At 33.4% G+C, this 25,565-nt stretch overlaps 2 protein-coding genes across 2 annotated transcripts in view; one reads left to right on the top strand and one right to left on the bottom strand.

Annotated features, from left to right (window-relative positions):
• Window positions 1-344: 344 nt before the first annotated feature.
• Window positions 345-1,358, bottom strand: LOC119636033 (peptidoglycan-recognition protein SA). Its single transcript, XM_038031113.1, has 3 exons — window positions 1,007-1,358; window positions 789-907; window positions 345-721 (listed from the first exon to the last, which is right to left on the bottom strand). The coding sequence occupies exons 1-3, from the start codon at window positions 1,279-1,281 to the stop codon at window positions 537-539; spliced, it is 579 nt and encodes a 192-aa protein (XP_037887041.1). The 5' UTR covers window positions 1,282-1,358; the 3' UTR covers window positions 345-536.
• A 6,596-nt stretch (window positions 1,359-7,954) lies between these two features.
• Window positions 7,955-25,565, top strand: part of LOC119644822 (serine-rich adhesin for platelets) — a 20,369-nt gene continuing 2,758 nt past the window's right edge. The window contains exons 1-2 of the mRNA XM_038044579.1: window positions 7,955-9,363; window positions 9,551-9,646. Coding sequence (XP_037900507.1) covers window positions 7,955-9,363; window positions 9,551-9,646 — 1,505 coding nt within the window. The remainder of the gene's footprint in view (window positions 9,364-9,550; window positions 9,647-25,565) is intronic.

The raw sequence follows: 25,565 nt of genomic DNA, 5'->3' as shown, positions 1-25,565 counted from the left end.
TATCGGAAGCTATATAAATGGATCGAAAGTTTTCAAATATTTTCGTCATTAATATATTTTGCAGGGAATGATTCTTAAGGTGAGAAAACCATTATAATGCGCATTATGTCACATCTGTGTGTTTGTGCAAATTACATAGTGGACTGACTATCTTTGGATGCGATCTTCTTATGAAGCGGTTTAAGAATTCACAAATTCACAAATTCTGTAATGCTGTGATCATGTTAAACGAATGACTGCTTAGCACATACATAGCGGTGTATGGATCCGGCCTAAAGGCGTTTCTTTGCCTTACAAGCATTCGTGTCTTTCTTCATATATTTATAAATTGAAAAATGTAAATCTACAAATCTATCTTCATTTTAATTATATTTTGATATTCGAAACAAAGTTAATCAATAACAGCAATCTGTTGCACATATAAATAATTTAATTAAGAAAAAAAATTCTTTCCCAATGTGATGCAGTAATAATGAGATAAGTACACAAATATTTATGCCAAGACGTTCTCTATTTGAATTACATAAGAATCGCGGCTATGGATTTGGTACCCAATGGTCCCATTGTTGGATTTCGTTATAAAGTGTTATACCTGGACTTTGCGTTGGAAAGGCTTGCCTGCCACCCAATAGCTCATAATTTTGCTGCAAATTTCCCATCTTCACTCCACAACTTAATAACTTTTTCGCAGATGTTAGAGCAGCAGCAGACGGTAGCTTAGCTAATATATTAAAAACATATACATATTGTATTTTAGAGTCTTGCGAATGCTTCGAAATTTCAAATACCTGTATAATCGCCAATAAAAGCAATGCCTGTGCCGTTGGTATTATAACCATAGGTATGAGCGCCTATGATAAGCCAACCAGTGCCTTCATAAACGGTACCGTCGCTAGCTATTAAAAAACTGATATAAAATGAAAAAAATTGTATAACACACAGTATTCACTTATATTTACTTATATTTATTATAATTTTTTTGAATATATATATATATTCTACCCACTTGTAACCGATATCATCATATTTTAAAGTTTGCGTATGATAATCTTGCATATTTTGTAAAAGCTCGGCACATGTTGGAAAAGTATCACATTCAGGCGTTACGGTATGATGTATAACAACATATTTCACCGGTATTGGACGATAATTTATTTCCGGACTTGGATGACCACCCCATTGTGTTTTTAATTTTATGCTGGGACAATCGCTTTCATCAGAACATGCAATTGCTAGTAAGGGCATCAAAGTTAATAAAACTTTTGCAATAATTTTAAACATGATTTCCTTGCGTTTATCACACCAAACTGTTTTTCATTAAATCATTGCAAGCACACTGCATTTTATATAAAAAAATCCAATTAGATTTTCAAACTTAAGCTTTCCTCTTTCTATTGTCGATTAACTTCGAAATTCTAAAGTTTTAATAATTCATTCTTAAGCGCGCTCTCTCTTTCTCTTTCTCTTTCTCTTTCTCTGTGCTTCGTTTTTGGTTTTCCTTCTTGTGCTGTGTAAAAAAAGCTTTTAATCAAATTCACAAAAAAGAACTTTTTAACGAGTTAACGAGTTTCCTTTATTTGAATCATTGGTACTTTACCGGTTTCAAATATTCACAAGAATACCATTCAATCTCGCGATTAATCATAAACCGATATAATTGATTACATTTCACGTAAATATCTGCATTAAATATAATATTTAAAGGGATTTTTTTCTTCAAAACTATGGACTTTCACGCAATTATATGAAAAAAAAAAAAAAAAAAATGAAAAAAATGTAAAATACAAAAGAAATTCAAGACTGGGATTCACAATAAAAATGCATAGAATTCAAATTAATCGAGGAATAAACAGAACCTAAGCTATCGGAGAACATACTTCCTTGGTAAGCTTAAAGAAAGAAACAGGATCCACTTATGAAAAATGCTAAAAAATCGGTTTTAAAAACGGAAATGTCGCAAGAGAAACATTTTCAATTTAATTAAAAAATTTGAAACCCGTATCCGTTGTTTCTACTCAAAAGATCTTGGTAAATATATATATACATATATATATATTGTATGCACTCATCTGCAATTAATGGAATGATCGACGTGCAACAGTAGCAGGTAGAGAGAGGCATATAAATGAATATGTCGTCATGTATGTCATATGTGTGTGTGTGTGTTTTTTTTCTTCTTTTTAGTATGCGAGCTAGAAATCAGAATCTAGCTCGTACTAGTAGCATGCACGATTCGCCATCCATGGTGCCTCTCCATACACCTCATCTATCACTCTGCTTCATAAGATCACCGTTAAGTACTACGCAGGATGGTGATCGTTAGTTGGCTACGCTTGATAAGACCTTTGTAGATTCTCTCTTACTTATGTCCCCTACTTCTGCTCTTTAACTGTGTGCGTAGATGTGTGTATGTTATTTATTTTTTTCAACATAGCTGGCAATGCCAACTAATGGCCCTACAACGTTTGGATAAAACCATCTCGGAATCACTTGCACATTACGTGAAAATAGGCCCTTATGGCAGATCGATCCTCCCTATATAATTTTGCAGCTGTTCAGATCTCGCCTTTATTCCGCCAAATATCGAGTAATAAACTAAAACATTTCCTTCATCTTTCCGACTGCTACTAGACTGCTAGATGACATAGTATAACTTCTAATTTCAGAGATCGAGAAAATATATTTCTCAAAGGTGTTTATGTACTCGTAATCATGTATGCATAATGTATTGAATTGTTTAGCTCATATCTTTTAGCGATTTGTAAGTGATGTTGATCAAGGTCATTCTCGCATTGCTTATCCATTTTCGGGATAGATGGCGCTTATTACTAGTAGTATTTTAATAAAAATATATTGATATGCTTGGTATGGTTTCCTTCTAGCTTATGTTTACAATTTTGTTTCAATATTATCCCGTTTCTTTAATTATTATGAACTCGTTAAGCTCTCTGGTAAATTTAATCTATTCGAAATCTACCTATTCTAGATCTATATGTAAAACCAAACACATGCAAACACATGCAGCTTTCGATATTCTAACCTAATGTTGAACATCTTCACAATTCAAAGAATAGATAGATATAATCATGTACATACACATAGACAAACTTAAAAGCGATATTTTGCATATAATTGACTTGACTCGAAATTTTACGCTAATCAAAAATATCAATATAGCCGATTGAAATATCACTCATTCGTTGTATACAAAGTCCACTTTTGATTTCATATTAATGTTTTTCTTTGCACTTTAGATACATATATATGTCGAAAAAAGAATATGTAAGAAAATCATATTTGGTTGCGACCCATCAACGTCGTCCTATAGAAGATTGTATAAAAAGGAAATATAATATAAATTTCCATACTATTCATATTATTAAATGGGCGTGGTTGATTTTTTGTATTCTACCACAAGTGATATAGGATACATTAAATTTGTGCGGACACGAGTGTAACACGAAGAAGCGCCCAAAATAGATCCATCTTTTATTATACCGAGCGATCGAGACAATGATTCTAAGCTTGTTTCTTCTTCGTCTGTTCATTCGATGTCTGTCCACCTAAACTTGTGTTCAAGATACAGGTCGCAACTGTTGAGATATTTTGATGAAAGTTGGTACACACACGTATTTTAACTCAAAGACGAACGCTATTGAAAATGGTTTGGATTGGTCCACCTTCCCGAGCACTCTCCATATAACGCCCTATTTTGAGAAGTTGTTATATGAAAAAAATAGCAGTGGCTAAGTAATGGTGTTTTGACAATCAGTGCTTCGTGATAAGAATCAAATCAGACAATAGTAATTGCACATAAAAAAAATGAACTGTACCAAATTTGGACCGTGTCGGCCTATTCTTTGGACCCTATAAGGATTTTCATAAAAGTTCTTGATTTTTAGGACAGAAAAGTCTAAGTTTTAATATTTTATGATAAAAATAAACGCATATTAGAAGTCTGATACAAAAATTAACTACGCTGAATTTTTGGATGCGTACCACAACTTTTAAAACTCTTGGGTAGTAAGCCTTTGTTTATAAAGAGGTCTAATTTTTAATATACAGTCCCATAATAGTAATTTCCTGAAAAAACAAGATATAATTTTTGTGTTCTATGGCAAAAATTAGACAATGTAGGATAGGGTATTTAATAGTCGGCCTAGCCGGACTATAATGTGTTCACTTGTTGTAGAATAATTTTTTGGAAATTTATAGCTACGTATCTGTTGCAGTTTTTCAGGAACGATCAAAAGACAGGCAAACCAAAGACTATTTCTGTATAGACACGTGAGTGTTGTAGGCGCGCTCTTCGACCTGCTTGGGCCATTTTCAAACTCTTTTGCAAACTTGTAGGCGATCATCATCTTCATCTTAACGAATGGAAGAATGTTTACCACAGATACTACACACAGTTGGGCGTACAGATAGCTGAACGAACTAACAGACAAACATACTTCGATGCATTGTATGCATTTTTGAAGCTTGCCTCATTGCGTTATTAAAGAGTGTAAAAAAGAAAAAAAATTATATTTTGATATTCCCTAATATTACGTACGTGTGTTTAATTTTTTCCATTTTCACAGAGGTTTTACACTATCGCTCATAGAATATACATTCAAATTTTTGTAGATTTATCTGCTACAGTTTGTGAATAATGATTAAAAAACTAATAAAACATTAGTTTCCTTTTGAAAAATACACCTATCCTCAGTTTACGTAGTACTGTAGGCGTGGCATTCGATAAGTTTGGCCAATTTTCAATACTAATCGGCGTACAAGAGCTTTCGATATTTCAGCCAAATTTGACGATCAACAGCCATTACACCGATAGACAGACGGACAGACGGACAGACCGACATACCTAAATCCATTCAGAACTTGATTGATGATTAAGAATATATATATACTTTGTGGGATCTCTGAAGTTCCTATCCGAACGTTGCAAGCGTTTTGACAAAATTAACATATCATATTCATACACATTCCATTTCTTCTTAGTTTTCCTCCTCCTTATAGACTTGCTCAAGAAACCCTATAAGAGCGTGGTCCAAAAAGTACTGTACCTGGCCTATAGTTTATTATGAAGTTTTTCAAAAAAAAAAAAAAAAAAAAAAAAAATGCAACGATGGAAATGAAACAGTTTAAAAAACTTATGTGTGAAAATTCCAGAAGTTACGCTGTTTGGTATTTTTCTAACTCACCAATAGCGAACGCTCTCAATAAATTTGAGAATGCGGGTTCAAGTTTTGTTTCATTTCAAAAGCCTCAATCTAACCAATTTCAAAGCCTACGCTTCTTTGCTGGGCAGCATTGCAGCAAGATCGTATGAGCAGCCAACTCGGGCAATGGAAAAAAAAATTGTATTTGACGTCAATTGAAAGGGGAGGAGCCTATGGACATGATGGCCATTTCAAATGCGCTCTACAGGGGGTTTGCTCACAAAGAAAAACAAAACAACTTAGCCAGAGTGAACGTGATTTCATATCAATAGACAGACTACGCTTCGATGCATAATTATGGGTAAAACATGAATTCATCATTTCACTGCTGAGGTGAGGGAACACTCAAAACCTTAAACTAGAAATGGAAAATCAGCTCCGAAAACGTTCAGCAGCAAAAAAAAGTTCCATGTGCTGGCGTGATACTAGCTTTTCGCGTGAAATAATTTTCAATTTTCTCTTCAAAGAAATAATGTTGAAATGTGTGTAATGTTTTATAAAGACGATGCACTAGAATATCATTTTGTTTTTACTATGGGCAGATTCTAAGAATTAAAGTGCGAAAGGCTTTTCAACTATTCTGTTCATCGGAGTTAGTTGTCTGGAACTATTTTCTCGTTCCAAAATTGAAAACATCGGCTCGACGTTAAAGAAGTTTGTCGACAATGCAGCTATAAAATTTATTGTAGACGACTTTTTGAGACGCCTTACAATTCTCATTGCAAAATCAATTATCGTTGGCGAAATTGGATCAAGGTTAGTAGACCCTATTGTTGCATGTATTAAGATATATTATTATTATTATTATTTTAATTTTAGACTAATTAATTGAATTCTTAGACATTGAGCACTAGCAACACAGGCTATCGGCTCTAATTTAAATAAATGGATATTAGATAATAAGCTTAGTAGTATTAATAAAGTAAAATATTGAATTCATATTCTGTTCTGAAGCTGATTGTAGAATGTTCAAAGGGTTAATCGTTCCAAATGCAATACTTCTAGCCAAGGAAAAGTTGAGGCAGTCGCAGAGAATGTGCTTTATAGTAAGAGTTTGTCCACAACAGCAGATTGGGGGAGAAGGCTTCTTCAGGATCCATTGGTGAGTTGCAATTGTATGACCAAAGCGAATTCTCGAAAATGTTCTTGGTTTGGATCTTGGTTTTCTCAACATTTATTGGATATAGAGGTAGAGTTAATTGAGGGTTAATGCATAAAAATATATTTTTTTGGCAAATTTTTGTCTTTTCGTTGTTAGCTTGGGGACATCGCTTGCTACGTTCATATCATCACCATCTTATATATTAAGGTAACGCTACGGTCGGTAATCCTCGGAATGGACATATAGACGTCGATTACTAACAAAAAATCCATGTTATATGTAAAAAATGCCAAAACTCAAACGTTATCTGTCAAAATCTCATTTCATTCTGGTCGTGTGTCTCCGAGTCACAAGTTGTTTCACTAATACTATTTTTTTGATTATTTTGGATAAAAACGTATATCGCTTAAGCAGAGCGTTGACTTGAGCAGTATTATGATAACCTATAAGTTCTTGAATTGAAACGAACGCCCACGGACATCAAAAGGACATGAAAATCGTTAGCTGACATCCCCTAGAAATATATTTAAAGCAACGTGTATTCACTACTTTGCATGAAATTTGATCATGAGGAAATAGCTTCCCAAACGGGTGTCACATATACTTGCAGCGAAGCAAGCACACTGTGTCACAAGTCGTTTACTACACAATGGCAAAATCGAATGAATTCTTAAGATTTTATCCCATAGTTCTATTGTTTGTTTGTGTATCGGAAAAGAATTCTCCAACGGCGGGGGATTTTAATCAAATTTCTCATGGACAATTTTGGGAAACCAAAGCATTAGAAAATCATGTCACAGCAGAGATATACATATGTTATAAAAGCGATGAAGTGATTTTTTTTATTCTTAAAGGAAACTTCGTCATGAATGAATGGAGTGGAGTTTTGCCCCAAAGAACAAACAAACTACTCTACTTAGATCTGAGACATATTGATCGATGTATTAAAACGTTTCGCGTTTATATTATGTTTTACAAGAAACATTAAAAATAAAAAACAAAAACAAAAAAAAAATCTAAATGTGGACAGATTGCTGAGCATTAAACACCCTGTAATGAGTACACGTTCACGATATATATACGAAGGAAATTTCTATTGATACCGTATTTAAGCTAACAGGCGACCAACCAGAACAGGTAACTATCATACACCACCAGTTAGTTCTTAGTTTGTTTTACGGCAAGGAGAAAATCCACCTAAGAACATATGTACATACATTTAAACCGCGTAAAGAGGAAAAATCATTTTTTGGTATTTTTCAACTTGACTGAGCATAAACGTTGGACTCGCGAACGCAAAAAGAGAATGTATTGCGCAAATTGTATTCGTTAACATTTCAATGAAATTGGTAATAAGGCCATAAACAGTTTGTGTTAAACTTGCGGAAGTTAAACATCCTTAAAAACGGGTTCCTTCGAAACTTCAAATACGCACTCTAAAATGTTTGTAAAGTTGTGAAAAAAACAAAAAAAAACAAAAAAACAACAACAACAACAACAACAATAAAATTCTCTTTTTTTTAATATTTTCCTGAAAGAAATAGTTTTCGTAAAATTAAAATAAATAGAAAAGAAAAAGAGTTTTGAAAATTACTTCAAACGAAAATTTTTTTTCTAAAATCTCACACGAAAAATGATAGATAACGTACCCGTTTATAGCGGAGCCAATAACACAACGTCATCATCGCAGCAAGGCTCACAGGAATACGGGAATTTTCTAAAGCGTAAAAATCTGGAAAGCGAAACTATTACCGGGGATCGTATTAATAGTGAAAAAAATAATAATAACAATCATGATAGCTTTCAACAACAAGATTTATCAGATTCACAACAAAATTGGAAGAAACGTCATTTAGACAACGGTGCGACAACATTAACGACATATGAAAACCAACCAATTTTCTATTCTCAGACTATAAGTGAAACGAAAAAATCCGCAATTTTGACAAGTGCCGAGGCAGGAGACGGAACGATTCGACTTGCATGCGATGGTGACGGTGACGGCGATAGCTATAACATTATGACGAATAGCAATTTTATTAACGATTTCCTAACATACGATGCCAATCTGTTAGTGCCAGTTACCAGAAATGGCAGTTTAACCGAAAGTCTTATCAGTTCAGAAGAATCGATATTCACCACATCTCCATCAACTATATGTGTCAATACTACAGCACAATTTGAAGATACTGCGGATCATTGGCAAGCTTCCGATTTGCTCGAATTAGATCATCGTTACAATTCAAGTTTACAAACTGAAATTACGCAATTAAATCCGACGCTATCCTTGAAAAATGCTGAATTGCCTTTAAACAATTTAAACAATGATAGCGACAAGGCAAGAGAAGCCATAACGTTTACTACGACTCAAGTGAATAGCAATAATAATAATAATAATAATTTTTTAATACCCGCCAGGCCAGAATCGCAGCATAATCGCTTGCCATCTACGACTGTGGGGAAAAATCGTACAAATTTTATGACATCGCATCGTGATAATGAAACGGATTTTGAGGATAAAAATTTATTATGGTTATTAAATTTCAAATTTGATGAGTTCCCTCATCTATCGCCAGATGTAGCGGGAAAAACGAATAGAAATTTTCATTTAAATGCGGCAACAACTAATAATGTTTACAATTCTTCGACTTATGCTGGTAATAGTTCGACATCGTCGGCACCCTCAATACCATTGGCCTCATCATCGTCATCATCATCATCATCATCATCATCATCGTCGTCCTCGTCGTCGTCGTCGTCGTCGTCGTCATCATCATCATCATCATCATCATCATCGTCGTCATCGTTGTCGTTGTCGCTGTCGTTGTCGTCGTCGCCGTCGTCGTCATCGTTGTTACTATCAAATAACAAAACGCATACAACTTATCGAATTTCGAATAGAGAACGTTCACGTTCCCCTAAAAGTTCGATTAAAGCGAGTAAAAAATTCGAAGAACTTGTTATGGAAGTAACATCGGAAATTGACGGAAACGATATGACAATAACTGAAAACGCAATCATAGATGAGTCTTCAATCCGATCGTAAGATTTTTCAAGTATTTTTCACATTTTATCTAAGAATTTTAAGATTTTTCCCAAATAGATTTTTTACATCAACATTTATACAATAATTTATTTTTTTTTTTTACGTATTTCTCTTTCTTATCTTCTTACTGTAATTCACCTACCACCCACTATTTACTATGCTTTATTATGTTGTACTATGAAGAGCCAAAAAACCGCCATTTACGTACACGGAACTTATTGAATACGCCCTCGAGGATAAGGGTGAATTAACCGTTTCTGGCATCTACCAATGGATATCGTAAGTACGATAAATGTATTATTAACGCCATTTTTATTCCAACCACCAGACGAGGACGCGACTCTTATTAATTATGTTATTCCGTATGCGTATGTGTACGCATATGCGATGCTTCATAGGTATACGAACTCTTGAATAAACAAAAATTTCCAATCATATTTGTCCGGCGCGATCCGATTAATATCTCCCCCCATTATATTGAGCCTTATAGGCCGGAAGACATAAACAAATCATAGAAATGCTATTTACAAAAATTAGCGCCGATATCGATGGGATAGATATCTTACTATAACAGATATCTGTCTATAACTTAGCACATGTATATACTAGAAAATCTTGAGTACTGTGTGCAAAAATTGTAATAATCGGCCTGAGGAAAACGCCTCGAAATCGCTTTTTTTTCTATCATTTCATTTAAAATAAATTTTTGTAATTAACATAATACTTAAGAAAGACAGTATATGTATAAATGTAATTAAAAAACATACTTTACTAAAAATATTGCTGAATGCATTTCTCTTTTACAACAAACCGTTTATACATTGGATGATGATGAATCTTAATACTTGACCCGTCGCAGGGTCAAATTTTTGTCAATTGAATTTTTTCAATTTATGCTCGTGTACACTTCTTTTTTGTTTTTAAATTAGACAAACACAGTCAGACTAACTAACTAACTAACATTATATTATGTTGTATTGCTTTAAAAGCTCGATGGGTACATCAAAAATTAACATGAAGGCCAATGGAATAAACCTTTTGCGATTCATTATTTACGAATTAATTTCGTGTGTTTGTGTAAAATTGATTCGACTTTGAAAATAACTTATATGCCTCTTCATATGTATCGATATCGATTGCTTTCGTTCTATTATTGTTCTGTCTTAAGCAATAAGCGCATAATAAGCGTAGAAATGCCAAATCACTTCTAGTTTTTAAATGATATAAATTTCTCAGTTAAAGGCATAAATTAATCTTATCATTTTATCCATTATCGTATTTTAGGATTTTTGTCAAAAAATTTTAATTTTATGAAAATGTTTTTATTTTCTTTTTAATTTTCCCGCCTCCCGTAGCATTCGTATTATAATTGCATTACGGAGCTTATAAATTATGCCAACATACTGCAAATAGTTTATTGGTTTTTCTGGCGAAGTAAAATTTGCTCATTTCTTTTTTTCTCCTTTTTTTTTTTTTTTTTACCTTGTTTTCATTTCCTTTACAAGAAAAGTTTTTGTTTTAGGAATTTCTTGCTTATATATTTTTATAAAAAATTTCAACAAGTTGCAAATTAAACTTATGGGGGGGAATAAAAAAGAATGTCTACCTATATATACGTAATTTGGATGAATTTAATAAATCTGATAATAAAATTCTTCTTAGTAAGGGAAATAAATATGTATAAAAATGCATATACATATACATACATATGGTCTTATATTCAACTAATTTTCCAACATTTTTTTTGCTTTTTCTTCTTTTTTTTTTTTCATTGTTAATCCTATTTGAAAGCATTTCATTTCTCTTATGATCAGTTATGGATATCTAATCAGTTGAAGAACATTTATCAGGATTGTAAGTCGGGTCGAATATATGCTTTGCTTGATGTTAACGCCCAAGTTCTCGGCGAATGTTCCAATTATTTACAAACACTATTGTCGATTATAAGCCGGACACAGAATTCTCTGGGGACATGCATAACTATGCGTATATGAGGTTGATTTTTTTCGGTCTCTACCCTGTATGGCAGGAAAAGAGACATATTTGGTCAAAATATCAGACTTATGTATACATTGCACGAGGTATGCGAATTCAGTTTAGACAAGAAGTCGAACATTCCGTTATATAAAGAGAATGAATGGGTCACTTGACATTTAGAAGTTCCCATGTCGAGAATTTCAAAGTATTCATAGGCGTTCTATACGAATATGATTCTCGTTGATTAATGTATTAAAGTGAAACGACAAGCACATCGAAGCATCTTAATGCGCCCTGATATTAACTTCTCGTCTCTCACAACCTATGTAAGTGGATGCGAAAAAGCTATGGCCATGGGTTACTTACAGTTATGTACCCACAAGTACCATACATAAGAGGTTATATTCTATTATTTTCAACCCGTATATAGGTTAAATCCGTTCAGTTACTCTAATGTTTTGCCGGGCTTAACAGCAAAACTTGCTTAAGCAACAAATAGGCCGATTATAGTGCCGATAATCTATATAATCGAGAAAGGCTCCGACTAGAAATCTGGTATCGCTTTGCTCCCTACTCCTCCACTTCCTGGCAGTTTCTGCAATACTTGTTATTAGGCATATGTTTTTGTACCTATCGCCGAAGGATAAGGCGAGTATTCAATTTTTCAAAACGTTTGCACTGTCCAGGAGGGCGCTTCAGAGACCCCACAACATATCCGTCTCTCTGTCCATCTATGTAATGTTTGTTGTAAACATTCTCTTGGCCGAAAAAAGAAGCTATCGACTTCAAATTTGGCTAAAACATAGGAAGTTCTTGTGCGCAAGATGGTATTAAAAATGGGCTAAATATGTCAAAGAACACGGCTATAATCCTACGCAAAATGAGGATACCTCTGTTCTTCAAATGGAACAAAAAATTGTTTTTTCGATCAGTACTCATAATCTACAAAAATTTGAATGTACATTCTATGAGCGTGGCTGTAGTAGCTCTACGAAAATGGAAAAAACCGGCCACACCTACGCAATATTATGGAGTATCAAAATTTAATTTTTTTTTTAATACCTTTACCAGAAGGAAGTTATACAACCCCATAAAGTATATAAATTCTCGGGCAATGTCAAATTCGGAACGCAACTGAACATGTCCGTCCATTCATCTCTCCATTTGTTCGTATGCCGCAGTGTGTAGTATCTGTGGCAAAGATTCGCCGGTTCGCAAAAATGAAAACATCGCTTAAAAATTTTGTAAAAGAATTTGAAAACGATCCAAACTTTTGAAAGAATACACGCCTACAACGTCCACACGTCTAACTAACAAAAACTGTGGATATCTTTCTTTTCCATGTTTTTTATTTGTTGCTCCTAAAGTGCAACACATACATCATATAAATTTTCACTACTCTTCTGGAAATAGAAAAATTCAGACGGGCCCACCCAATGTTATAAAGTATGACAATTCAGTTTTTTTCTTCTTTTTAGGATTACGGTGATGGGTAGCAAACATTCGGTCACGCTCGAATATAATATTCTTGCTTGTTTTTCTTTTTGACCTGAGCAAATTTTGAGAATTGGAAGAAACCGCTATAGAACATAGCTCGAGAATGACTTCATATATACAAAAGGTTTCGTTACAAAGCTTGAATATACTTGTCTTTTGTGATAATTGAAATGTCAAATTCCCCACAATTCTTGGGATCCGTGTGCAATTATAAATCTAAAAACGCTTACGCCAAGAGCTGAAAGCACGCTCTAAGTGAAAATATCAGAAGTGGTATTCCAAAGCGTTTTGGGAACATCATTTTGGTTTCCAAAATTGTTCTGCTGATGTTAAGCAAATCAGGGCTATCAGGATCGGGACCGGTCAATATTTGCTGATAGTCTTCAAATTACGTTTGCCTAGCGCTAAGCTTAAGTAAAATTAAATTTGCCGCAAAATTAATTTTTACTGCGCACTACGCCGAGAAAGTTAGGTTTTATTGCTCGTTAGACTTGGAGAAAATTAATTTGCCACTCGCTGCACCTAGAAAAATTAATCTTACAGACATAGCAAAGATTAGTTTTGCTCCCGTACTTCCGGCTTTAGATCTTAATATTGGGGAATAAAATATTTTAAGAATATCTGCAAATATCGTTTCGTCATTACTTCATACGAAGAGAAACGCATGAGATAATATAAAAACAAGTAAAAACACTACAGTGGGTCGCGATCCACAATTAAATATCTTGGGCCGTCCTACAGTTATTCGACAACGACTTTTCAAACTAAGATGTTATATCGGAGATAGTTGAAAGAGTGATTCGATCCGAATCATTTTCAATACTATTCGTTCTTAGGCCAAAACACGTCAGTCTGCGAAATTTAATCGAAATATCGGGAAAATTGGGATCTGTAAGTTGAACACAAAAAATAAGATGAATGACCGATTAGATGACAGGACAGACAAGCTAAGATTTAGAAAACGATTTTCAATCAACATTCAATTCAAGATATAATTCTGCATCCTCTGGTATAATAGAAGATGGACCTATCTCAAGGCTTCCATCTGCGCGAACTTAATATGCCCTTATATCGTAAACGGTATAGGATACAACAATGAAAACTTTACACATTCACCTCAACAAGTTTTTCAAAACAACGCGACCAATCGTTAACGTAAAAAAAATCCTCAAGAAGCAAGGAGCTTGCATCCAGGTTAAAAATATTAAGAACATTAAGTAACGAAGAGATTATTGATCCGTTACATCATCACCAGCATGGACTGATATTTCGAAATAGCAAACTCTATTCGATTAAGAAATGCTATATGCTAAACAATTTTGAATTTTTATTAAGATAATAAAATGATCTTTAACGTAAAGCAGACGTCGCCTAAGAGTCACCTTAATTGCTAATCCGCGCTGTAAGTACAGCTTGCCCGAAATCGAGCTGTTTCGTAAAAACTGCGAAAAATTATTTTTTTTATTAAAAATTTTGCAACGATTATGTGGATCATATATAAATTGACATACGACACGATATTCTCTTATAATCTTATTGATATCAAGATTTTCATTCGTAACGCTCTGCCCTATATTTATACTTTTGCAACAACATTGCATTGTCTACCGTAGTATAAGCATTCTGAACAACTGGTAAGATCTGTGACACTAATCAATAATACCCGAATATTATTCGTAGACTGTTTGTGACTATGTGCTTCTCTTGATCCGACAAATTTTCGTGTATTTTTGAATGTACGAAGCCTGTGCTGCGCAGGCTAAAATTGAAGATATCTCAAACAAATCGATCGTGACTTGGGGGTGAAAACTATAGTATTGAGTGAGATAATCCAGAAATTGCTAATAGGTTACAGCGAGCACTGTGTGTGTGTGGCATAGGACGAGACGAAATCTTTACTTTAAACAATTTCCGAGTGATTGCAATGTAATTAAATAATCGACCCTACGATCCCCTAACCCTTGTTTTTATTTCTGGCACGACTTATTGTATATATTGTATAGGACGCTCCTGCTAAGCTTGATATTGCCTACGAATAATGCGCGAGCGAAAATTTTATGACATTTATTGTCATAAAAATTCCCGAAAATGCTCAGGCATTCATGTGGTCATATAATTCACTTGACATATGCAAATATTCGTTTGCACAAGTCCTTAAATTATAAGAAATGAAAAGTAAGGAGAAAAAAAAAAAAAAAAAAAAAAAAACTTATTCATAACATCTTATAAAACTGTAGGTAAAGTACTTAAAAAATATGAAAGGAAAAAAATGAATGAAAATGTTAATCACAGATTGCGTGCTCGTATTCAATATGAATTTACATAGTTTTATAAAAACATTTACACAACTACCGCCCTATGGATGAATATACTCATTATACCCATCTATCCACCTGCTTTGTGATTGGTTTTATTACCACAAGCACCCAACACGACTAATATATATAGGAATAAGGCCCTGAATAATAATAATAATAATAATATTTACTCGTATGCTCATGGTTAGATAGATATAGAAGAAATTTTCTTCTTTCATTAACCATAAACACAAATTTACTTAAAAGGCCTATAAGCAAATATATATATATATATATATATATGCATATATAATACGTTCATTTAAACTCCCCCTACTTTATAAAAAAATATAAAGTTTATATAGCAGAAGAAATAAATAAAAAATGAAAAAGAGAAAAACAAAAAAAAAAAATGATTTACAAATTGCCCGTGAAATGCGATTCAATATCCTGTGTCTGCAGGTCTCTGTCAGTTAGACAGTCACTCACTTACTTCATTTACTTCAACATTTGCATTTACGTGTACGTGTATGCGTAAAATTTTCTCATAATGTTAATAATAATGGGCCATTAAAACCCATTAATAATTGCCGTGGATATGTGCAGCGAAAACGTTTAACTCTTATTATTTAAACCTTTAATTTTAGGGGTTGAGCTGGAAACAATAAACTGACTCACAACAAACAACCATATCATATGGAACAGGTAGTTGTTCAATTGTTGCAATATGTGTTGTATCAAATGTGTAAAAAACAAAAAAATGAAAAAAAAAAAAATTGGAAAAAAAAAAAACCGCCACGTGACGGTCTTTTGTGTATATTCGACCCGTCCGATATGAATTTTACGATACGCTTGAATAATATAAAAATATTACTGTTGTACTGTGAGTTGGAATCAGGTGTCATATGCTTCTTGAAGCACAAGATAAGGTGATTGCTTGACCATGTGGCATATTGGTTGCAACGGATATTGATAATTTTTCAAATTTCAAATAGTTTTTCTTTCTTTCTTTTTTTCTTTCTTTTTTTTTTTTTTTTTTATTTTCTATCGTTTTCTTAAAAAAAAAGTGAAAACCATGCTTGAATGCTTTCAAAAGATAATTACCATTATTTGTGCACATTGAGCGATCCCAATGCGATCATAAACATCAACACTTTGGTCAATTTAATGAAAAGAAAAAATGATTTCGAGTAGTAGTAACTACTCCTTACACATAACTTTCCGAAAGAACATGACTGTGCTTACATAAATTTCTGGCAACGAAATAATCTCTCTTCGCTTAAGCCAAGGAAATCGATATAAATGTAATTTCGATAGATTCAGTTTTTTCAGAAGAAGAAGATGAAGATATATACATTTTCAAATCACCAGATTGAGCGTACAATCATTCGGGCCGGTACTGATAGTTGAATTGCAACTACTTTCAAATTTCATCAGTCAAATTTTTATCAAGCATATTATGTATGTATGTATGTACACAACGTGGAGATTCACTTTCAATCTTCATCGTAGCATTGGGTTTAATTGAATAGTTTCTAGAGTCAAGTTCGTAAAGCAATTTTATGCTCAAATGAAATGAAACTGTATTTTATGGCGACTAACACACATCATCTTGAGGGTAATTTCCGCGACAAAGGCATTTTCAAAACCCCTTGTGGGGGCATCTGAATAGGAATTTAATTTATTTTATTTTTTTTTTTTTTCATCGTTAAGTTAAGACTTCTTCTCACCACCTCGAACGCCCTAAAAAACTCATATCAAACAGTTGGGGTTCGATTTTATTTGTACTAAACCGAATCTGTGTCCACAGAAATTATTTTACTTTTTCGAAAAATTTTCCAAAAAATTACAAATTACGGACTTTACTAAGTCCGCTCTAAAAGTTGGTGTCGTCCACAATATCACATATTGCGCATAATTAACCATTTCACTGGCGTGTACGCTTAGTGGAAAGCGGCACGTGCATAGGACCAAATTCCGAAGCAAACTTTTAGTTGCTTTTCCTTAATTACAAAACTTTACGATCTTTAAATTTTTCAAGTTTAAATAATTAGATAAACATTTGCATTTTAATTTGAGATTCTTCTACGAATAATTCTTCAAATAAATCAAGTGACAGACAGACACATCCAGTACATTATATAACTATTTTATTGCTTTATAATTAATTGCGACTATCGTATATTTATTTATTTTTTTAATAACAAAACGGATGTAAGCCTTCAGCAGTTTGCTTCAAAGTGATGCAATGTGCTGCTTAGTCCAAAAAACAAAAGACCAAAATTGATCTTCTTTCAAAGCTTTCAAAGACAATAATTGATGTGTGAGGATTTTTTTTCTCCATTCATCTGCACATTAATGCTTCGTACAAAGTCAATATATTAACTGATGCTTAAATCTCTTTACGTATCGAGTCTGATGTATGTAACTAACAAAACTAATAATAATGAAATTTGTACAATTTTAAGAAGCTAGGGCTAGAGCTAAGTTCAACTATATGCTTACGAAACAAGTTTTAGCTTCTCCTCATTTAAATGTTTAAAAACGGGGCAACAATTGAAGATTTTGCTTTTGCACGCTTTTAAGTATTCGAAAACGTAGTAGTAGTAGTAGTAGTAGTAGTAGTAGTAGTAGTAAAAACAAAGATTTGAGAAAGACCTAAAGTGAATTAGAAGAGCGATAGATTGAATTTTCGATGGAAATCTTTATCCCGCCAAAGCTCATCCATTAACTGCATAAGCTCTAGGCAATAAATGCAAAGGTAAAAGTCTAAATATAGCATGGACTTCCTGTACTTCGTGATGCCAAAAAGTCATACCAATAATATTTAATTTTTAATTTCTAGACATAACCCATTTCACTCATATATTATATCATATCATCTTCCCGAGCGTCCTCAATATAAGAAACGTAATGGAGAGACACACATGTTTTATAAGGTCCCTTACACACAATATAATATCAAATATCGTATTCCTTCGTTCCCTCTTTCCTTCTTTTTTTTTTTTTTTTTTTTTAAAATCAAGATTACTATGAAAACTTTTCCATTTTCACTATCTCGCAAGTTAATGCAATAAAATCCAAATTACGCGCGTAAGTAATAAATTCTCTCGTTACTTTGTTCATAAGTTAATATGTCTTTTATTACTGTCATATTCAATATTATTGCGAAAAATTTTGACGGAACTCACGTCAAACGAAAAGAAAAATTTCGAATCTAAATGTTACATCCTCGATGCAATAGAGAGAAAACTTGCCGACGATAAGTAGATTGTCCTTCAGTGCGACAAAAAAAATTTTTCATAATATTCTTCAACAATCAACTCCTCTAGCCTGGCAGTCGTTAAAACTTGTTTTAACAATTTTTGGGCAAGTAGAGGAAACAAATTTTAAAATTCCTTATGTGAATCGCCAACAAAACAATCAAAAAAAAAAAAAAAGAAAAACAAATCATAACGAAAGAGCAATAGTAAAATATTATAAGCGAAATATTATCCACACATACATACAAGAAAAAGGAGCAAAAAAAAAAAAAAAAAAAAATATAAAAAAAAAAAAAAAAAATTTTAATTTAAATTTTTAAATTTTTTTTTTTTTTTTTTTTTTACTATTTACTACAATAATGAAAAAAAGTATACACACAGGTACACAAACATGCGAGCATGGAATAGAACATGGTCTGGTACCAGTTGGAGAGTGGCACGAAAGCCAATCGTCAAAGGATGACTGAGTGAATGACTGACTAGTTGGCTGGCTGAATAGTAAGTGGTTTGCTGAGCCAACCAACCAGCCACAGGCCTCTAGATTTTCAATGCTTTATAGCCAGCCAATAGTAGTAAGCTTTTTGTGGGCTTATTTTCTATTTTGTTTTTATTTTTTATTTTTTTTTTATTTTTTTTTTTTTTAATTTTTTTTGGCTAATGAAACACGCAGAGAGAGAGTAGTTAACAATAAAATAGCCTGCCAACAGTTTGTGCATTGAAACTGAATTAAAGCACATGAGTGGAGGATCTGAATGGACAAAATTTCTCATAAACAGAATAAACAGCGAATACATTCGATGTTTTTTAGCTTACAACATAACCGAAATTATTCAATTCATTTTTTTTTTTTTTTTTTTTTTTTTTTTACATACATTTATTATTGTATAAGTTCTCCTTGGTTGGAATTTTGATAACTAACTGCCAATCTTTGATATATATCATGCGCGCTTATATAGATACTATATAACGAATATATCTATATTCTAAGAATCATAAGTTCAATTATATTTTTGATTTACATGCATACACATGCATATATATGCGAATGTTAATACAAGTTAAGCATTCCTATTCCCGCTACCTCGCGACACGTTATTTTCATAGCTTGTCTTCATTGCCGGAAACGTTTTCGTTGTCAATTTGGTCGCTGTATTTTATTGCCTTCAGTTGACAGAATAAAATATCGATTTATATTTTTGAATTTTTCCTTACAATTTTTTTTATTTTTTTTTTTATTATTATTATTATTATTATTGTATTAGCGTGGTGGGGTGAGGGTGGGTGTATCCATCTCTAAATGATTTCATGTTGGTCTATATAAAAAAATAAAATTATGGGCACATAGCAAGTGTGAGTGATTTGATATAGTCATGAAAATATTCTAAATACGACAATTAAATTATGGCAATAAAATTTTTTCATTTTTTTATTACTATTTTTTTTTTTTTTTTTTTTATTTCATATTCACCTCCGTGTCAACGTTTCCTTTTGCCGCATAAACCTATTCACTGTATAGCTTGAAGTCTGATATGCGATCTAAATCGCATGAGTTAATCTAATCTAAACTGTTAAAAAATATTTATTATATATTTTTTTACGTAATTTTTAATGTAAAATGAAAGTTTATGTTCTAATAGCAAACCCAAGTCCATGCAACAATTAATTCATATGTGGAATTTATCATTAAGCGTCGGTCCCCAATGAACTTTGTCTTTTTGAATAACTCAACTCGTTTGTCGCGTATGTTGAATCTATGTTGCGTCCCATCTGACCCCAATAGCTCACGTCTTGGCACTACTATAACCTGAATATGCTATGACTGAACACGTTCCGCATATTGTAGAAAGCAATATATTACTCTTCTGTTTATATCGCGAACTTTAAAAAGCCAAAGTTCAAATAGCAACAGAAAAACCGCCAAGATTCAATTTCAAGATTTGAGGTAAGAGTGACTGCTCTTAAGAAAAACTCATATTTCTCTTAGAACTTGATAACCATATATATTGGCCATCTATTTTATAGACAATTAAGAAAGCTATATTTGACTGGGGCCGAAACTCGCATACCCGCCACTATTAAAATCCTTAGCGCGCCCATGCTTTTATATTATTATGGTCATCAAAAAGTGAACGGGATAAAATTTATCTTTCACTTTTTAGTTCACCAAAAGGTATTGTGACGAAAAACTTAATGTACTACCTCGTGACGCCCACCGTATTTAATGTAGAATTAATACACTTAGCTCGCCGCCTTCCACTCTCAAAGGCCGAAATCAACGGCTGGCGTGTGCTCTGACCAACTTGACCGATTTTCAATACCAATCTGTGTGCAGAAGTTCTCAATGTTTTCCATCAACTTTGAAGTCGGTGTTTTCAGTTTTGCGTCCAGGAGAATATCAACAACACACCATACTACGGATAGATATAATCGTCTAGGAATTTCGTCCTGATGAAGAAAATATACACTTTATAGGGTGTCTGAAGGCTTCGCTTTGGGTGTTGCAAACATTATTACAAAATGAGTATACAACTTATCCTTCGATGGTGGATATAAAAAGTGAAATGTAATTCATCGAAACATAGCACTGTCTAAATGAGATACCATTCAAGAGCTTCCAACTGAATTTGCATTGACTTATGTAACCAGCCTTTTTCCTCTGATATGAAGCTTTCTATGTACTTAATGGCCATTCTTCTCATGTTCCGAACAATTTGTCAGCATTGTACTGCCAAAATCTGTTGCTTTTGAAAAAAAACTCCTTCAGATAACCGTCTTATTTTTTCCATCTTCTCGTGTTTTTTATCCTAATCCTTGGAAAGTGAAGAAAGCTTTCGTTTAATCTTAAATTTTTCAAAGTCACATTCTCTTCTTCTTCTTTCATTCAGACGATATCAATTGCTAAACCGCGCTTCCATCTCGGTTGCGATTAGCTTTTTGAAGTCCCAAGCACGATACGATGAAGCGTGACTATCGTAAATCTCGCGATTCACTACAAGTGCATATAATCTCACGTTCACTTGGTAAAATTGTGCAAGTTCCTAATTTTGATATCTGGATAATGAAATAACGGAAATTTAACTCGCACATATTTAGGATTATCTCCGATCCCCGAACACATGCAACACTCGTCGGTTTTTATTAAAAACCGAAAAATATTTGTGGGTATACGAAGCCGTGGCGAAGGGGACCGTTGACAGGAAAATCAACGCTTAACATAATAGCGCTTGCATTTGACTGTGATCGACTGCTATGGAACTGCGTGATTTCACGCGAATTAAAATATCCCGCATGCAGTGTTACAAGCAGAGTATTTTCGTGGAAAACTTTATAAGTTTAGCATTATTTGTAGAATTACCATGCTCGGCTAAAAAACTCGGATCAGTCCCTGGCGTCATAGCCAGGGTTGCCAAATCAATTCATTGCTTTAACTTGTAAGTTGAAAGAGAGTCTATCTTATGCAATGTTGGTCAAAAGGTTAATATTAGGTAATCCCGAAAATTTCTTATAGGTGTTCACTATAAAATAATATCAAAATTTTTTTTTTTACATAAGCTATAAATTTGTTGTTTTAGATGAGACAAATTTTTCTTTGAAATCTTACGAATCGTTATGTGTCGATCAGCTTCAGTGATAATCTTTAGTTGGCCGTTAACGATTGTATTTCGTCTTCCAGAACGTGATAAAGGTTTCACTGAAAATTTCCCGAACGAAATTTAACAAATCAATTTTGGCAAGTGCTTTCTGCTACAGCATTAGTTCCATACACAACACACACTTCTCGATGTGCTTCTGCTCACTTCGATCTTCTACATCTACTTTACTTGCATACGCTCGCGCTAACATAGCATGACCGATCACCTGAAAAGTTTTTTACAAAATAATCGCAAGCCTGCTCTACATAAATATATATGCGTTTAGCTTTAATTATCCGCTTAGCTAGCGGCAAATTTCCGGACGATCCAATAGATTTTGACAAATAACTTGTAATGTCTCTTATCATGCATATAGATAGCATCGTAAAATTACTTATGCAAGGTAAAAATATTACTTATGCATAGAAACAAAAAAGAAAATCGTAAAAATCCATTCTACTTGTCGCCAAAATTTATGACGTCACGGTAAAACTAGGAAATTTTCCCGGTAAACAACTTCTATTATTTTTTTTTTTTCGATTCGGAGGTAAGTCATTCACTTATAGGCCTATATCTCTAGCAACCGAAGTAGACATCATCTGGAAGGAAGACAGCACGTATAGATTATTTTGTGAAAGTCAGAAGACATTGTGTCAGCAAGTTCAAGATCAGTGTCGTTAGTCCGAGGAAGAGAGAATCGGACAAGAAAGGAGCAAGAATAGGTTGAGAGCAATGAAGGATAGAATATAAGTGTAAGATATATTAGAAGGAAAGATCGGCAGTTTTGACGAAGGCAATTAGTTCCTTGAGATTAGCAGGATTGTGAGCACAAAAAAGACATGATCTAATGCGTTGTACCTACCGAATAAACCGAAGAAGAGTCTAATCTTATCAAAATTTCTGCGTCTGAAGATGACACATGTTCAGTCGATTCAGTTGAACGGCATGTGTCGCACTTGTCATTGTCCATCGTCCGGATCATTTTAAGCTAAGGTTTGTCATAGGCATGATTAGTGATTAAAGGGTAGAGACACCCACGATCTCCCACGACAACAAGAAGAGAGCTAGAATTTGGTAGGGGTTTGATTAGATATGGACGGATAGAAACTTCTATTAATATGCAATGAGCTTAACAAAATGTATTAGAGTCGAGAGTAATTAAATTCAATAACTTTAGAGTAATAATTTTGAGAAATGGTTATATTCGTCATCGAAATATATAAATTAGTTTAATTTTCCTGACATAAAAATCTTATTATTCTTCTCCCATTTCCATCATAAAGTATTTAAAATTAATCTTTGCTGGCGTATAGGGCGAGCGAGCCCTTATATGCATGTGATGTGCATGGTGTAGTCAAAAAAAATTAATAAATAAAAATCTGGCTGGCTTTTGCCGAGAAATTTTCATTATTGTATTTTAATTATTTTGAAAAGGAAATTGTTGTTTGAGGAGTGGTCGTTGTGTAGCGATTCGATCCGATTCAATTCATATTTTCAGCACAGTATATATAAAAATACATGGGCAGACAATATCAGAATACACAAGTTTAAAATCGATTTTAAAGTGATCCTGATCCCATATGGTACTAAAGAGGTCGATATCTCTGGATCTTAACTTTACATACATACAAATACTACAAGTGGTGTAGAATATAAAAACCAAAAAGTTTGTTATATTTTATAGAACGATAGGCCGAAGTTCGCGAGGGATTTGTTTGTACGCCAAGGTAAATTAAGGATGGTTGGTAGTCTAATTTTTGTAAGTAGAATAGAATTGGAATGGGCGTCAAATGGGCGTAATGATATTTGCATACAGAATACAAAATTTCCAAATACGTTGTCCAAGCAGAATGTTTTTGAAAACTATATTAATATACCAAGTAAATTGCATGTCAGCCTCGGCGTGATCTAAACAATGGATATTTGAAAAAGTTGCCCGAATATATATATATATATAGAATTTTCTCAGTCGCGTTTACCGCTTTACGATACAAATGTTTCGTTTCCTCTATTTTTATTGGTCAATGTTTTTTTACAAATACGCATAAATCAAATTCATTTATACAAATACATAGAGACATGAAATTTACAACATACAAAAGTCATTAAAACTTTGACCAGTAGTAGCAATTAAAACTTTTTGCACACAACTTAAGTATATAACCCTAACAGGTATGCATTGCATGCAACCAAATGCTATTTACATTAAACAACTTTATATTACGCGATATAAAATTCCATTTTTATACGTAACACCGAAAACTGAAAGCATACTTACTTTGACATTCCTTTTGTGGCACTCGTCAAAAGCTCATCAAAAGGCACGTAACTGATAGTCGTGGTTAGTATAGAAAATTTCGAATCAATTTAACCTATGTCCGTCTGTCCGACAATTAATTTTCAACGTGTGACCCATCAATTCTTAAATTCATTCTTCTTTTCCATATTCGTTCATACCCCATAAAAAATGTTGAAAAATTCGTCATTCGTATTCCCAATGAAAATGTGAAGAGTATTCAAGATTCGCTTCAAGGGCAATGTATTCTTCGGTCTGCTTATTTCTAGCTCATAGTGCAAAAATTGCTTCGAAAGAGAACAGCGGAGAATGGTAAAAATGGAAAGGACACTTTTGATAAATTGCGCAGGCGCTTTACTGGTAACCGTATTGAGGAGGGAGGACTACAACGAACAAGGAGCAAACTAAACTGTACTGAGATTTGTTAGACATTTCAACCCTCATTTTAATAGACACGCAACTAAAGATAGAATTTAAAACCTCAGCAACGTCCTGTCATAATGATAGTAAATATGAGGATGAGTGTAGGGGGGAATGTTTAGAGTCTTTTTGATTTCCCTTTTGTCAAAATGAAGTCCATCCTTTGTTTGGGATAAAGAAGAACGACTTAGCACGCGACCATCAAAATATATATAATATTTTCATATGCTAAATATATAATATATAAGCAGTGTTCGCAACAACAGTACTACGGCGTACTGATTTTGTCATTTCACTTGCAACACATAACAAGCATATAGAGCGTTTGTATATAGCACTGGGTAAATTTTATATCGTTCGCTTTACTAATTCATAATTTAGAGTCTCTTCTCCGGTATACCCATCAAAGCAACCAACCAAAGAGTCTATTTAATGACTTCTTTTGACTCATAACTAAGATCATTAAGCAACTTTCTACAAAAATTCTCACTCGGACTCGGATTTCAGATGAACATGGATTTAATTTCGATTTTTTTTTTTTTTTTTTAAAGTGATGATTAGTTTTGGCAGTAGTCAACGGTGCATTATTGTGTTACAAAAATTTGGAATTGTTTTGCAAATGAGAAAAGTGAATGATAGATAATATTCCTTATCCCTTGTTGAACACTCTGCAAGAAACTTTTTGCGAACAACATCACGATAATTGAAGATGACAATTAGTAGAGAACTTTAGCTTAAGTTGGAGTGGCTCAAGATATTCCCTTGGTTTGTTCGAATTGTATCAAGTAGAGGACTTTAGCTTAAGTTGGAGTGGCT

The sequence above is a fragment of the Glossina fuscipes genome, unplaced genomic scaffold (genome assembly GCF_014805625.2).
Source record: "Glossina fuscipes isolate IAEA_lab_2018 unplaced genomic scaffold, Yale_Gfus_2 0, whole genome shotgun sequence".
Classification (NCBI taxonomy): Eukaryota; Metazoa; Arthropoda; class Insecta; order Diptera; family Glossinidae; genus Glossina; species Glossina fuscipes.
The sequence above is the reverse complement of the archived record's forward strand: the minus strand, read 5'-3'. Positions and strand labels throughout refer to the sequence as shown.

Bases quoted from the DNA above. Each gene is read 5' to 3' on its own strand.
- LOC119636033 (XM_038031113.1), bottom strand. From the start codon at position 1,281: ATGTTTAAAATTATTGCAAAAGTTTTATTAACTTTGATGCCCTTACTA. The intron at 908-1,006 runs GTGGGTAGAATA...ATTTTATATCAG, and splicing joins TATGATGATATCGGTTACAA to TTTTTTAATAGCTAGCGACG. The intron at 722-788 runs GTATTTGAAATT...TTAATATATTAG, and splicing joins TTTTATTGGCGATTATACAG to CTAAGCTACCGTCTGCTGCT.